General features: G+C 45.0%; 1 protein-coding gene across 1 annotated transcript in view; it reads right to left on the bottom strand.

The window, feature by feature from the left end:
* Nucleotides 1-16050, bottom strand: part of SLC9A8 (solute carrier family 9 member A8) — a 489369-nt gene that overhangs the window by 294655 nt on the left and 178664 nt on the right. The window contains exon 4 of the mRNA XM_085619441.1: nucleotides 14281-14339. Coding sequence (XP_085475567.1) covers nucleotides 14281-14339 — 59 coding nt within the window. The remainder of the gene's footprint in view (nucleotides 1-14280; nucleotides 14340-16050) is intronic.

Raw genomic sequence — 16050 nt, 5'->3', positions numbered from 1 at the left:
GAAAAGAAGAGGAGGTGCCGCGGCCGTGCGCACCCCGAAAGGGCTGTTTCCGGAACTGGAGTGTGCCGAGGGAGCGAGCCGTCTCCGTGTCCTTCTTGATGGCTTGCAAAGCGTCCTCCACATGCTGGCCGAATAAAGATTCTCCGTCATACGGCATGTCCAGAATCTTGGCCTGTACCTCCTGACGGAACGAGGTGGAACCAAGCCAACCCTGTCGTCTTAAAACAGCCGCTCCAGCCAATTGACGAAACCCCGTGGAGGCAATGTTGACGGAGCAGTCGATGATTTCGGAGGATGCCCTCTCACCCTCTTGCAGGATCTTTAGAGCTTCCGCTCTAGAATCTTCCGGGATAAGCTTAACCAAAGCCGCCATGTCCGACCACATTTGTCGATCGTAACGATCGAGGATGGCCAAAGAGTTTGCTGCCCGGACTGTTGTTGAAGCCATAGTTGAAAACTTTTTGCCAATGGCATCCAGGCGGCGGCCATCACGATCCGGAGGTGACGAGAGCGGAGACGATGGATTTTTGGAGCGACGTTGCGCCGCCTGGGTGATCACCGAGTCTGGCTTAGGCTGAGACAATAAGCAAGCTGGTGAGGAGTCCGGGGCCTTGTACTTTTTCTCCAGTCGTGGAAGGACAGCCGGGATGGAGTTAGGCGTCTTCATCAGTTTAATGCCCTCGTTCCAGATAAAGTCTATAATGGGCACGGCTCGTACCTGCTTCTGCGGCTGGGACTTGAAGTCGTACAGAAAGCAGTCCTCCTCCCTAACCATCATGGGAAGGTGAAACCGTTGAGCTGCCCTGTCCATTAGTTGATGGAATCCTGATATGTCGACAGGTGGAGAATTTACTGGCGATGTTGGAGGTGATGCTGGCGAATTGACTTGATAGTCATCCCAGTCCGCCATAGAGTCGTCATCATGAAGCTCTCCCTCCTCCGTATCCAGATTGTCCACCACCTCATCTGTTGCAGGGGGAACCAATGCAGGTGCGGATGGTGTCGGCAGCGTTGGCAACACAGGGGTAGACGGAACAGCAGATGGCGTCTCACGTGGAGAGCTATGAGAGGAAGCTGGAAAGCGCCGATTATAATCTTCCAACATGAATTGAAGGTTGGAGATGAGCGACAACGGAAGCTGCGCCATGGGAACTTGTGCAGGAGGATGTTGCTCCTGCTCTTGACAGTAATAGTCTTGTGCATAATCATCCTCTTCGAAATCTTGGCATTTTATGTGAAGCTCAGAAGGACTACGAGCATCTCGAAAAGAGGACTGAACAGCGTCATCAGGGTCCGAAATCTCCTCAGCAACCGTGGGGAATAGCTGATGAGATGGCCGAGTGACCGGTGGCAGCATGACAGAGTCCAGAGCAGCATGGCGATGCTGCAACAAGGAGGTGTCCACAGATACTGGCGTTGATGAAGACATTAGCACCAGAGGCATCGTCTCAAAATTTGACACCTCCGTCGTCGAGCCTATCGTTGACGAAGTCGCCGCCGATCAAGTCATCGTCGACAAAGCCGCCGTCGACGAGGCCGACGTCGACGAGGCCGTCGACGATGGTGCCAACGATAGTGCCGACGACAAAGCCCGTGCCGACGAGACTGCCGTCGACGACGAGCCCGGAGATGACTTCTTCTTCTTTTTCATTATCGTCGACGAAGCCTTAGACGTCGACGGAAGCCCAGCTTCCTAGTCGTCGACGAAGAAGATAGTGGAATCGTCGACGAGATAGTCTTCAAGGAAACACAGACCACTGTCGACGGTAAAGACGTCGACGAAGTCGTCGTTGACGATGAAGGAAATCTGCTTGACACCGTCGTCACCGTCGTCGACGAGGTTGATGAAGTGGCAGATCTCGTCGACGGAGGGGCCGTCGACGGGCCCGTTGACGGTTTTGCACGTTTTCGACTGGAAACATCCGCTGACGGAGTCAGAGGCGCCTGAGAGCTAGGTCTCGGGGGCGCTGGCGTGGTAACAGAGACTTGACCTGTTGACACTTCCTCAAGATGAAGTCTCTTCTTTTTAAGAAAGGGAGACGGCAAGTCCTGAACACTACCACGCTTGGAGGAGACTCCTGTTCGAATAGAGGCTACACTCTCCACCTCTGAAAGGGGGTTATCCGTATCCTTTAGTTTCTGAAGCCACAATAAAAGGCGACCCTCCCTGTCCTTCAAAGTCTTTTGAGAGAAGGTTCTACACATTTTACAGTTGGTCACCTTATGGTCAGGGTAAAGACAATAAATACATTTGTCATGAGGGTCCTCAGAAAAGAGCCTTAACTTCCCACAAGATGAACAGGGACCGACCCTTCACACGACGTGCGGTAGAAAATCTGAGGGCCTGAGCCTCTGTGGAGAAGGTTCTAGAGGGTGCTTGCGCCTGATTGGCTGGAGTTTGGACTATAAAACGACAATGATATGTCACTAAAGTGATTCTTTTCTCTCAATGCTTTTCTATGTGTCAATACTATCCTATGGTATTTTCACTTGATATGTTATTTCTGAATTGTATATAAAGTTTATTTAGATATGTATATGCTATTATGTGGTTATGTATGTTTATGTATATACATGACACTTATTGCTTTTTATATACCGTGGGACTCCCACTTCGACGACGGGGAATATTCAAGCATGTGAATATATGAAAGACACCCCAAATACTGGAGAACGTGACATCTTTACCTACTTTGCTTTATAACGATATGCATAGCGTAATCAACTTCACTGTAATACATATATCTATGATACATATATACAAACTCTTTTGAGCTCAAACGTGGCACTCGTGCTTCAGGGTCAAAATAGCTGTTGAAAAACCACCAACAATACACATTCTAGGATATTCTTTTGTTTGATGGTGTCATCGTGGAGGAGAGACGTTGTGACATCAGTATCCGGATAATCACTTTAACTAAAATTTCAAGCATACTTTTTTCCACAACATACCAGCGTTTCAAATATTTATGCACACAAAACAAGGCAACCCATATCCGTAGACTTACACCAAGTGTCCACGTTCTCGTCTTTGTCTTTCATCTCACATTACCAAGTGTTAGTAAAAAGCAATGTTTAACTTGATATTAAGTTACAACCTATGCCTCATGAATTCTTAATGGAATGAGCAGAAGCTTCGCCGCTAGGATAAAAAGAAAGAAAATAATTCTGTTCCCTTTGCCTGTCATCCTCATTTCATAAATTCTTCCAGCCTGGGGTACCTGTTGAATTAACCATGACCAATGAGAAACCGAATTCATGCATTGGTGTCATCTGTTGCACTTATGCTCATATATTTCGAATAACCAAATCAATTCACATTTGCTTATATCATGTTAACAGTGCAATTTACAAGAAATTTACCAGGGCCTTCCAACTGAAGAGCAATCAAACTGCCACTATGGTCTTTATTTCAAGTGACCGTGTTTCACTGGTAGCGATAATTTGGGAGTGGGCCTGGAAGTATCAGGCTCGTAACCTCTGAACCCAAGAATACTGGGCCATAAGACACAGGACCTTATCAGACACAGCAGCAGCTTGGGTAGCAGGCGGCAGCACAGTCTAGTTCCAGGGAAGCAGACAAAGCTCCCCCATGCAGTGTGAATCCTGACCTCTAGAGACGCCAAGCACCCCCACAACTTTCACCAACCCTTTCGCTGACGCTTTAAGCCTGCTCAGAGCAGTCGGAAAATATCAGTGTTTTTCCTCCCTGTGGGGAACAATGTACAGTAAAGGGCCTGGTATCTCCCAGCCTGTGTTGTAATCTCCTATTCCAGCTAGGAAACTTGTTCAGGGAAGGCGGCGGATTTTATGGTGCAGTTGATAATGCAGAAGAGTTAGGGGGCGAGGGTGGTGCTGTCTCGGTTGAAGATGCAGGGGGGCAGAGGTCTGAGGGGGCTCCAGAGTGGATGGTCTTCATGATCCGTAAGGTGTCATCGGTGTCGAGGGATGTCCAGTTGAGCAGGGTCAGCTGGGATCTGGAGCATTTGGGTGCGGTGGTTGCGGGTGCGGTGAGTGGGTCCTGCGTTGCAGAGCTGTCGTAGATGTCTGTGATATTGCAGTGGAAGAAGGTGCCGAGGTTGCCGCAGAGGGCATGGGAGGGGGGGATGTCAGTGGCATCTGTACTGGTTTTGGCGAATTCTTTGATCAAGGTGAAGAGTTCTTTGATGTTGTGTGCATTGGTGTTGATATGTTCCTGTATGGCAGTTTTCTTTGTGGCTCTGATGAGGTGTTGGTGCATGGTGACGGCGGATTTGAAGGCTACGTAGTCTGCTGGGGTCTTGCTGCTCCTCCATCTTCTCTGGAGTCATCTGCAGGTGTGCCTGAACTCTTGTAGGGTGGGGGAGAACCAACTGGCTTTCTCGGCAGGCTGTTTGCCGGAGAGTTTCCTGTGGGGGGGGCCATGAAGTCGGCTATGGAATCGCTGAAAGGGGAGCAGGGTCCGGGGGGTCTGTAGAACAGGGTGCAGCGGAGGGTGGACTTTGGGTTGGTCTGGATTTGGAAGTGGAGGTGCTCCATGTCGGCTGACTGGTCGTCGGAGCTAGTTGTGAGGCGGAGGGTGTTTTTGTGTACGATGGCAATGCCTCCTCCTGGTCGGTTGGCGCAGTCTCTGTGGATGATTTTGTATCCATCAGGGAGCGTTGTGGAAATATCTGATGCAGAGGTATGGTTCATCCAAGTTTCCGTGAAGGCAACAACGTCGGGGAGATGGAGTCGAGCAGTTCACAGATTTCCACAGCGTGTTTAAAGATTAAGAGTGGTCTTGTCATGTCTGTACGTGTTTGCTTGAGTTTCTCTAACACACGCCATTCCATCTCATTTTCCCCATGCCCTTTCTCTATGTACTGTTGTGTTAGTTTTGTTGCATCTCTCTTACACCGGATAGTACTTTGGTGTTCTGTGATATGAGTGCACTTTTTTCTGGTCGTCATATCAACCTTGATGAGACTGCATGGGGGTTGCGATGAGCGCTGACGTCAATGGTGCAATCCCCGTTGCCCCAGGCAATGACCCATTGGGAATGTTTCCTCGGGCCCACAGGGAGCGCAGGCATTCTCTCTCCCCTTTCAAGAGGGCGGCAGTGAAGGGCATGCAAGGCTCTAGGCGTGTCCTAGATTCGACAGGTATTATAAATTGTTCACCACGCACTGAACAATGCGCTTCTCATGTGATGATATGGAAGGGAACAGAAATGAAGCCCTTCTCTCACGCAAATTACAGAACAAGCCAAGAAGTCTGAAACAGTGCCCCTTCCATGCTAGGCTCCTTGAGGGCACTTAAGGGGTACAAAGGGGCAGGCAGGTCAGCTCAATGAAGCAAGAAAGCTATGTAGCAATTCCTTCTGGCAGCCCAGCAGTGCTTAGTGGCACCAAAGTCAGGGAGCAGCTGGCAGCAATGCAACAAGCAGAAAAGCAATCCAGTGAGTCCTCTGTGCCAACCAACAAGTAGTAGGCAGCAGGGCAACAACAGACGAGCAGTCTAGTTGAGTCCTTTGTGCAACGCAGGCAGTCCTTCTGACAGAGTTTCAGACCCAGTTCCAAAAGTGCTCTAAAAATGTGGTGTCAGAGCCTCTGTACTTATACTCTGGTGCCTTGCTCCTAGAAGTATGTTCCCAGCAGGGCCTGTGAAGTTCCCCTCTTCCCCTGCCTTGGCTCCAGAGATCAGGAGGAGGTAAACAAGTCTTTTGTGTGAAGGCAGGGCCCAGTCTATGCCAATGTAAGTGCATCCCGCCACTCTCTCTCCCAGCAAAGAAGACTATATGTATGCAGATGTACCCAGACCCTGGCTGTCTGGAAAGCATGCACAAGCCTAGCTGCCACTCTACCCTAGATGTGGATTGGAGTTAGGTTGCAAAGCACAAAGTGTTATAAGCACAGAGAAATGCCCACTTTCTAACTGGACTGTTCCCATGAGGCACAGGGTCAGACTGATTTGCATATGGCCATGTCTGAACTGGGGTGGCAGAGTGGGCTAAAGAACGGTGATGGATCAAACCCAGATCTGTTGACTGGGTCTGAGTGTTTGATTGGTTCTGATGCGCCGTCCATCACCACCCCCTTTTGTACCGCTTTGCTCGCCATAAGTTGGCAGGGTATGGTCAGACGTGAGTCCCTTGCTCACTTTGCCACGGGATTCAAGCAAGCCTGGCTGAAGACGGCTGAAATGCCAGAAACCGGTCCTAGGAAGCTTGTTTCCGGTCCAGGGAAGGCATGGCTTGGCAGTTCGGGCTGGACAGTTCCCATGAGGCACAGGGTCAGACTGATTTGCATATGGCCATGTCTGAACTGGGGTGGCAGAGTGGGCTAAAGAACGGTGATGGATCAAACCCAGATCTGTTGACTGGGTCTGAGTGTTTGATTGGTTCTGATGCTCTGTCCATCACCACCCCCTTTTGTACCGCTTTGCTCGCCATAAGTTGGCAGGGTATGCTCAGACGAGAGTCCCTTGCTCACTTTGCCACTGGATTCAAGCAAGCCTGGCTGAAGACGGCTGAAATGCCAGAAACCGGTCCTAGGAAGCTTGTTTCCGGTCCAGGGAAGACATGGCTTGGCAGTTCGGGCTGGACTGTTCCCATGAGGCACAGGATCAGACTGATTTGCATATGGCCATGTCTGAACTGGGGTGGCAGAGTGGTTTAAAGAACGGTGATGGATCAAATCCTGATCTGTTGACTGGGTGTGAGTGTTTGATTGGTTCTGATGCTCCGTCCATCACCACCCCCCTTTTGTACCACTTTCTAAAAGTGGAATTTCTAAAACAGTGATAAAAAATCCACCTACACCAGATTTTTCACTACCAATCTAAATATACCAAACATGGAAGCGCTACTCCTCTCAGATCAGGAATTACCACTTAAACACATGTAAGGGGATTCCCAATGTTAGTCTATGGAAGGAGCAGGCTCCACAGTAGTGAGAAAGACAATAGGCGGTTTATCACTACCAGGACATGCCACACAATAAAGGCACATGTCCTGCCTTTTACAACATCCAACTCAAATGGGATTTAGATCAGGATACGGGACAGAAACAGCTCTTCTATCAGCCACTGAAGATCTCAGGAGAATTTTGGACAAAAGGGGCTCAGCTGCGCTCATCCTTTTAGATTTGAGCGTAGCTTTTGACACTATCTCCCACCTGATTCTGCAAAGCAGGCTGGAAATGTTAGGAATTAAGGATAAAGCAATGAGCTGGCTGGTGTCTGTTTTGGAAAACAGAAACCTTTCAATTCCTGGAGGGACAGTGTCTGTCAAAAGTACATCAGCTTAAGTGTGGAGATGCTCAAGGCTCGTCCTTGAGCCCTGCTCTCTCCAATGTATATATGAGTCCTTTAGCGATATCATCTGTCTAGCAGGCTTTGCTGTGGTCTCATATGCCGACAACACACAGATCGTCGTCTCTCTCTCCTCCAATATTAAACAAACCGAGGCCAAGTTGATGGACTGCAAGGAGCAGTTACAAAAGTGGATGAACATCAGCCACCTTAAACTAAATCGCGATAAAACAGAGGTTATGCTGGTAGGGAATAACCCCACCCTGTGGAATATTTTCTCATGACTCCCAGGTCAGGTTGAACGTCCCACCCCAAAAGACAAGATCAAAAGCCTGGGAATAGTGGTTGATAAGAATCTTACCATGGCAACACAAGCCAAGCAATTAGCTGGATCATGCAATAGATTTTTAAGAGCCCTTAGGAAGACTATTAAATGGCTTCCCATTGATACCAGCAGAATTGTCGTCCAAGGACTCATTATGTCTCGTCTGGATTACGGTAAATCTCTCTATCTTAGAAGCCCTATGTTTGTCACTAGAAAATTACAGGTGATAACCAATGTGGCAGCTAGAATCCTGCTGAATATCCCTAAATTTCATTCTGCACGACCGGCGCTGGCAAGCCTCCATTGGCTGCCTAGGAGGAAGAGAATTGAGTTGAAGTCTCTTTGTATAGTCCATAAAGTAAGACATGTTCAGAGGCCAAATATCCTGAAGCAATTCCTTGTTCCGCACCTGAGCGTACGGGACTTAGAATCAAACAATCAATCTTTCTTGACCATACCACGGACAAAAAGAGCTAGAAGCGGAGGACGTTCCTTTGCTAATTTGACTTTCAAGCTTTGGAACTTACTCCTGTGAAGTTTAAGATCTAATGACAACCTGCTTAGCTTCAGGAAACAACTGAAAATGTATCTTTTCTCCTGAAGTGATTACATTCCTCCTCATTCAGGCCTCCTGAAGCCCGTGCTTGGGTAGCCATGCGCTTTATATGAACCTTGAAATTTAAATTTAAATTTGCTTACGCAGCACCCTGCCCATAGGGCTACCTAGGGCCTATCTTAGGGGTGACCTATATGTCGTAAAATGGGAGTATCGTGCTTGGCAAGTAACTTTAAATGCCAAGTCAAGGTGGCAGTAAACTGCACACACAGGCCCTGCAGTTGCAGAGGCCTGAGACAGTTTGAAAGGCTACTTCTGTGGGCAGTGCAATCTGTACTGAAGGCCCACCAGTAGCATTTAATTTACAGGCACTGGCTATATGGGATAAAACTGTACAAGGGACTTACATGTATATTAAATAGGCCAAACCGGTGCAAACCAATCATACCTTGTTTTAAAGGAGAGACCACATGCACTTTAGCACTAATTAGCAGTGGTAAAGTGTCCAGAGTCCTAAAGCTAACAAAAAGAGGGCCAGAAAAATAGGAGGAAGAAGGCAAAAAATGTGGGGATAACCGTGCAAAAAGGGCCAGGTCCAACAGGGAGTTACTGCTGCAAATGGGTTTCCAAACAAGAGAGAGACACGGCCTTGGTTCTATGTATGTAATGTCTGCATGTGAGGGGCAACAAATGACACTGTACCGGTACAGGGGCACTTCAGCTTCATGTTTACCATGATAATGTATGGCACATAGTGCTTTTTGCATGAGTGTGATTGCATATCACCTAACGCAGTGTTTCCCAAACTGGAGTCCGTGGACCCCCAGGGGTCCATCACACATGCCCAGGGGGTCCCTAGGCAGCAGTTTTAAAAGCACTGCCAAGTTCCTTGTAGAATTAGCAGTTTTCGAGCAACAATAAAAGTGTCAAGATAACACCAGTGATTAATGTACCTGCTGGAGAGAGATTAAAGTTTTGTCCAGTGGCAGGTTTCACTTATCTAATGTAGCAGAGAGGGTTAATATACCTGTTGCAAAGAACGCATATCATGCATTTTAAAAACAGTATTTTATCTGCATAAGTCAGTTGGTTACTGCTTTTGTCACAGAGATTCTTTTGTTTCTCTGCAGCTCATAAGAGACAATCATAATCTAGCACAGTGACCTATAAACTGTCATCAAAGAGCTGCTTACACACTACATGGTACAAGTTAGTAACTTATGTATTTCTCAGTCTTTCATTATCCTGATGCTGCTAAACGTGTTTATTTGGATGGAAATACATTTTTATTGTTAAAGTCAATGCTAAGAACTGTGTTATGTTCCGAATCCTGAGTTTGTGCTTTTCCAGACAAGCACTCTTTAAAAATGCCTACCAGTATGAATGACGTGAATCCTACACCTTGTAGTCCCCATTGCCTTATGTAACATTTTCTCTACACTGATTTACACATATGATTCATTGTCTCTATATGTGTGTGATGTAAAGTGCTCTGACATCCTACAATGGTATGGGAGATGCTATATAAAACAAATGAAATAAATGTGACAGATGTGCTATGGAGAGATGAGAGGCACTGTTGAAGGGTGACAATAAGGGAATCATTGAAAAACCCCAACAAAGACAGTTGCATCCTGGGGCATTTTAAGGTCATCATTTACTAATCTTTAAAAGCTAATACAATTCAATATATAAAGATAAATGTGTTTTAGAATGCACCATTGATTCCTAACTTTTCTTGTGGTGAGAGGCCACTCACTGCACTTAGCGTGCACTGTATGGGGACTGGTCTGAAAACACTTGCAGGGCCGCTTTGGGTTTCCACTCTGGCCCTGGCAGGAGCCTTGTACTGTGAAATAAAACTAACTATGTAAAAGTTAATCACAGAGATGCAGCACCAACCTTCCCATTACATTTTCCCGTTTTTTGCAAACTCTTTCAATATAAAATACTAAAATCCTTAGTAATTCGAGTATTTGTTTCCGGTGCACATGTGTTTATTTTTTCAAATTACTCTTTTAATGTTTGAAATTTAAATCATACAAATTGCTGAGGGTCCCCGCCTTCCAGTGGTGAGTCAGTGGGGGTCCTCAGAAGTCAAAAGTTTGGGAACCACTGACCTAACGCGATGGTGATTACTTTATGTTATCCATGACTAATAGATGCACGCATCGAGTTCTAAAGACATCATAGCATGGTTGCAAAACTGCCTAATGTGAATGTATAGAGAATGATGTGCATATCGTTTTTGTATGAGTACCAAATGCCAAACTGTACGCAATTACCATATGTTACCCATTGTCTATATGTGTGCACAGTGTGTGTTAAGAATATTTTGGCACGGAAGGAGGACCACTCGGTGTACGCTAGCATACAGGAGCAGAAGACACGATCTGAACAACCTAATGTTTACTTAAGTAATAGAAATTTTGAAATGAATGACTGGTGACAGCACTGATCAGAAGACTAATTGCGTCCCCGCTAGACAGGATATAGCAGGGTCATGTAAAGAAAACATTCCCTCATAGAAGTTGGAGTGTTCCCCCAGCAGAGTATACTCCCAGGTCCCAGCAGATTTGAGAAGGGACCCAGATTCCACCCTCCAGGTAGGATGACCTACTTAGCCACTAACCTTTGTTACCTTGTGATTAGTGTGTGACTACAAAGGACATCACCCCCTCCTTGACCAGGAAGCCGGTATCCCCTAAAGTCTAGGGTAAGGAATAGTCTAGTCACTTTATTACTATAATTTGCTCAGAAGGATGTTTTTCATATCATATGTCTATGTTGCATGTGGGCCTACGATCCAGTATCAGGTAGGATATACCTGGGAAAAGGTAGCTTACACTTTATTGAAACTATTGTTAACGTGGCTTTAGAACAACTGGGGCTAGTTAAGGGAACCATAAGCCCCGAAGAATGCCCCAGACATGTTAGGCTATATTTGATGGGCAGAAACATGTTGGCATATAAGAGACGGGTCTAACTATAATCCTCTGTATACCTGTTCGTTTTTCTTTTTCGATATACCTGGGGTCCTCCCAATAAAGGAGAAATACTGAGGAACCCTGATGTATATTTAGTAGGTCTGGATTCCGCCTTGTCCAGTAATTTTTATCCAAGAACTGACTACTTTCTGTAAGTTCTTCGAGGAGGTTGAGTCCTCCCTGGTGGCACTGACCTACCAGGGTGGGGAGAAGATGCCGATGATGAAGCATGACACTATTATATGTGTGAGGTTTCCTCTGCTATAAAAGATGACATTCCTCGTAAGTATGGCAGAAGTCTTGTGACCTCCAAACTCTGGATTTCTGATTGTTTCTGTAAGATTACCAAACATAATATCTTCTATCTTTCTCTTTTCGTTCCTTGCGCTGCCATACTAATTTTTGAGTTTTCATTGATACTCCTGGGGGACATACAGTGGCCTACCCTCCACCTCTCTATCTATGGGATAGAGGTTGTTGGTGCAGCTGAGTTGGCTGTGAGAGGTTTTATAAACGTCTTTTGACTAATCCTCAGTGACCCTGTGCTCACAATTGATGAGCCCTTATGAACACCATGGAGGGGATTTAATTTGTCGATGAGGTGGCGTCACTAATTCTCTCTGAACCTTCCTTGTTGGGAGACATGACACTATCAGAAATCCTTGCCCAGTTAGGGGACTGCGACACTCATAGAAATAAAAAGCGGTCAGACAAAAACGCTGCTTCATGGGGTAGTGATGACAGAGTACCTGCGGGGAAATGCTTCCCCCAGCGGGCTAATTGTAACAAATGAGCCCTGAATCTTTCCGGACGATAAGGAGTTCAGAAAAGACTGGTCACTCATTGCATGAAAATGCACCAGAGACTAGCTGGTCCTAATCATAAAAACAGCAGGTGAAGTCTTAATGATCCAAATCAAGACCTGTGAGAATAAGCTGAAGGCAGGTCTAAGTATGACTGCCGATAAGAAAAAACTGGGGGAGACTTCAGTGAAGATCTGAATGGGAGCCCTGTTATGTGCCACAGCCTACCCATAATAGTTCTTTAAAATAACCTTGTGAAACTTAAATAGAGTTAGCCAGATGTTGTCTATATGGCAAATCTTATTGAATGCACCCAAGAAGATTTGGAGGTGTAATGTGATACCACATTGGCCATCACCACAAGCCAAGAAATCAGATCTATCAAACGGAATCCAGAGGCTGTTTAGCTCACCTACATGGCTGAAGATCAGGGAATTATCCAGCAATCTGAGCACCCTGAGTTTTGAATGCCACTTAAACACAACACAAACACAAAGACCGAGGACCTGCACTTACAAGAGCCACAGAGACACCAAAGCCATTACAATAAATCAGCAGTGACCGGCATCGGAGGGCTGTAGGAAGAAAGGGAGGGGCCACAATGGGGGCGGTTCTCTGACCTCACCTGTGTCATCTAGCTATTGTATTTTGTCTCCATATTTATACGCCTAAATATGGCTTCAGCTTTTAGTAGCTGCTGCAACGCACTTTCTAATTTGCATGAATTTTTCAAAAGAGGCAAGACTTACTGAGGACCCAAAGTCTTATCCGTGAGTGAAGGGAAATAACAAATATCCATTGTATCTTCACACAGGACTAGAGACATTACTTAGACCTGGAAGTCATCAGTCCTCTAACCGCCACATAGTGAATGATGGTTGTGATGGAAAAGGATGCAGGTTTCATGCAGTAAAAGGATCGCACCGAAAGACGGAAAACGCTACCATCAACCACTAAATGGGGAATGTGAAACAACTGCTGACAGGCAGAGCTGTAAGAAAAAAAAATCCTGCAAACTGTTTAAAGCTGCATCAGTAACCTGTTAACTAGGAAGAGTATATATATCAATCCACCCCTCTACCACTGCTGGTATGAGGCTGTAGAATCCAGTTATATCACCTTGTTACAGGCGGACCTTAACTCAAATAGGTCTAATATAATAGCTAAGCTCCTGTTTATGTTACACCAAAGATGATTTTGCACCCGTTTGTGATGGCACAATGCTGCCACACCACAGATGATTTTGCATCTGGAGGTAATTGTATACCTAAATGTTTTGTGTGTCCTTAAAATGCATTCCACAGGCATGCTCATGATGCACCTGGGGAGATCATGCACCTCAGTGTGCTGCCAACCAACTATGATGTCATACTGATGAACATATTTTACACCGTATTCATTTTCCTAGTTGTACTGAATGATTTTGCATCTAAATGTGATACTACCTTCCTGCTGCATTTGCACAAAGGGTGATGTTGCCCCTAAATGTGTTTGTACATCTAAAAGTGCATTTTCCCCAGCTGTGTTTTGGACTAAAAGGATCCTCCACACTGCTGCTAATTCAATTTTTGCACCTAACTGCCAATTGAAGGAAGAAATGTTTCCACACTCCTGCTGATGCTGCACCATATGATTTTGCACCTAAATGTGAAAAGGCAAACTAAAAGTGTGTCTGTACCCGTGTTTAGTTTTGTCAAGGCATATTTTGCACCTTAATGTTATTTGCTCCTACATGTGCAACCACAATGCCGCTTAATTTGCACTAAGGATAATTTTATGTTCCTAAATATGACTTTGTACATTACTGCGATTTGCGCTCTTAAATGTTTTTCACGCTCACGTTGATGTCTTACCAATTGCGATTCTGCTGCTCAATGCGATGTCACACTGATACACAGTTTTTATACCAAATGGTTCATCCTACTATTGTATTTCCTTTCAAAATTTATACGCATATATGTGACTTCAGCTCTTAGTATGGCTGCTGCAATGCGCTTTCTAATCTGCATGAATTTTTCAAAATGTTTTCTGTATAATATTTGAAAAAAAACATTTGCGCAAAACATGAGTTACGCGGATTTTCAATCCTATTTGCCATTTGAAAATGATTCATGGTCACCTAGTCAAATGGGTATTTTAGTGAACAACTGAACACACTTACTTCAGAAGGTATCCAAACTAAAATGGGGGCACTCTCCACTGCAATTACGTGGGCATGCCGAATCAATATTAACAAATATTCAACGGAAGCTAAAAAGATGCACAATATGCATTTGGATGCAAACAGAAATTGCATGTAACTGCGAAATAACTCCAAATAAATGGTAAAGTCCTTACCTTCCAGTTTGCTAACTGTTGGGATTCTATAATTTTTATTACGGCTCCCATCAAGATGCCTGAAAGAAACAAAATAAGGCATCTTTCTCTCTTATTGCATGTATTTGTAGGCAGAGTTTGAAAAGTGAATGCACAACCAAACATTTAACAGATAGTTCCTGAAGGATCAGGCAACCGAGGCCTGCATTAAAAACATATATATTAGATTGATAGAGCAGTCATCGGCAAACATTCATCAATGAACTATTTTAATTCCCTGAGCAAATAAGTGGCGCATTGCTTCACATTTTAGAAAGGAAAAAAATGTATATAAAAAATTTAAAAGAGAGAGAAATATATGCAGATAGCGAGAGACTGAAGCATTTAAAGTCAGGAGTAAATCATCATGGTGGTAAGCACATATAGGTTTAACTAGGACCCTAGTACAGCAGGTGATTAGCAAGTGGTCGTTATGGTTATTATTGAACAAGTAAAGAAAGTGCCATGCAAATCTTTGTTGACAGGGAGCTGTAGCATTGTATGCACTAGCCAATTGCGCGCTCTCTGTTGTGCAGCTGACCATGAAAGTTTCAGGAGTCTTGTAGCTTTCCCCCTTAGGTATTAGTTTCATCTAACTGGGCTCAGGAATTGTGGGCTAGTTTAATGCAAAGCTTTGAAAGTGATGTTAAGTGGTTTTGGAAGAGCTCCATGCGTCTAGAGCAGTGGTTCCCAAACTTTTGACTTCTGAGGACCCCCACTGACTCACCACTGGAAGGCGGGGACCCCCAGCAATTTGTATGATTTAAATTTCAAACATTAAAAGAGTAATTTGAAAAAAAATAAACACACATGTGCACCGGAAACAAATACTCGAATTACTAAGGATTTTAGTATTTTATATTGAAAGAGTTTGCAAAAAACGGGAAAATGTAATGGGAAGGTTGGTGCTGCATCTCTGTGATTAACTTTTACATAGTTAGTTTTATTTCACAGTACAAGGCTCCTGCCAGGGCCAGAGTGGAAACCGAAAGCAGCCCTGGCAAGTGTTTTCAGACCAGTCCCCATACAGTGCACGCTAAGTGCAGTGAGTGGCCTCTCACCACAAGAAAAGTTAGGAAGCAATGGTGCATTTTACAACACATTTATCATTATATATTGAATTGTATTAGCTTTTAAAGATTAGTAAATGATGACCTTAATATGCACCAGGATACAACAGTCTTTGTTGGGGTTTTTCAATGATTGTCACTCTTCAACAGTGCCTCTCATCTCTCCATGGGCATGTGTCACGGACCCCTGGGGGTCCACGGACCCCAGTTTGGGAAACACTGGTCTAGAGGCAAACAACTGAATGAGGGCAGGACTGAGAAAAGTAACTGAATGTCACTGCACTGGAGAGGAGACTAGCTGCAGAGTAGAGGACCATGTGAGAAAGGTTTAAGTCAGGACTGTGAGTAAGGCATTTGTGTATTCCATGATAGCAATAGCTTAGGCCAAGTTCTTCAGGTTGAATCCGGGCAAGAAATGTTATATGTGATCTATATTTCTATATTCTGAGGTGAGAATTGGTGCCATTTGCTATTGTACTTATGTAGGGTGTCCAAGTTGAACGGTAAGTCTAGCAAGACGAAGATGGGGGGAGGGGATGGGGGTGAATGCAGATGATAAAATGTTATGATTTTAGCCTTATATTCATATGTCTAAACCAATCAGTCTGTAGGTATTTTGGGAGACAGAACAGTGACCTGTTTACTAATACTAGGGATTCATTCTTACTTTCTAATTTTCCAA

Source organism: Triturus cristatus, chromosome 7 (assembly GCF_964204655.1).
Source record: "Triturus cristatus chromosome 7, aTriCri1.1, whole genome shotgun sequence".
Taxonomy (NCBI): domain Eukaryota; kingdom Metazoa; phylum Chordata; class Amphibia; order Caudata; family Salamandridae; genus Triturus; species Triturus cristatus.
Note: the sequence above shows the minus strand (reverse complement) of the source record. Positions and strands in the feature narration are given on the sequence as shown.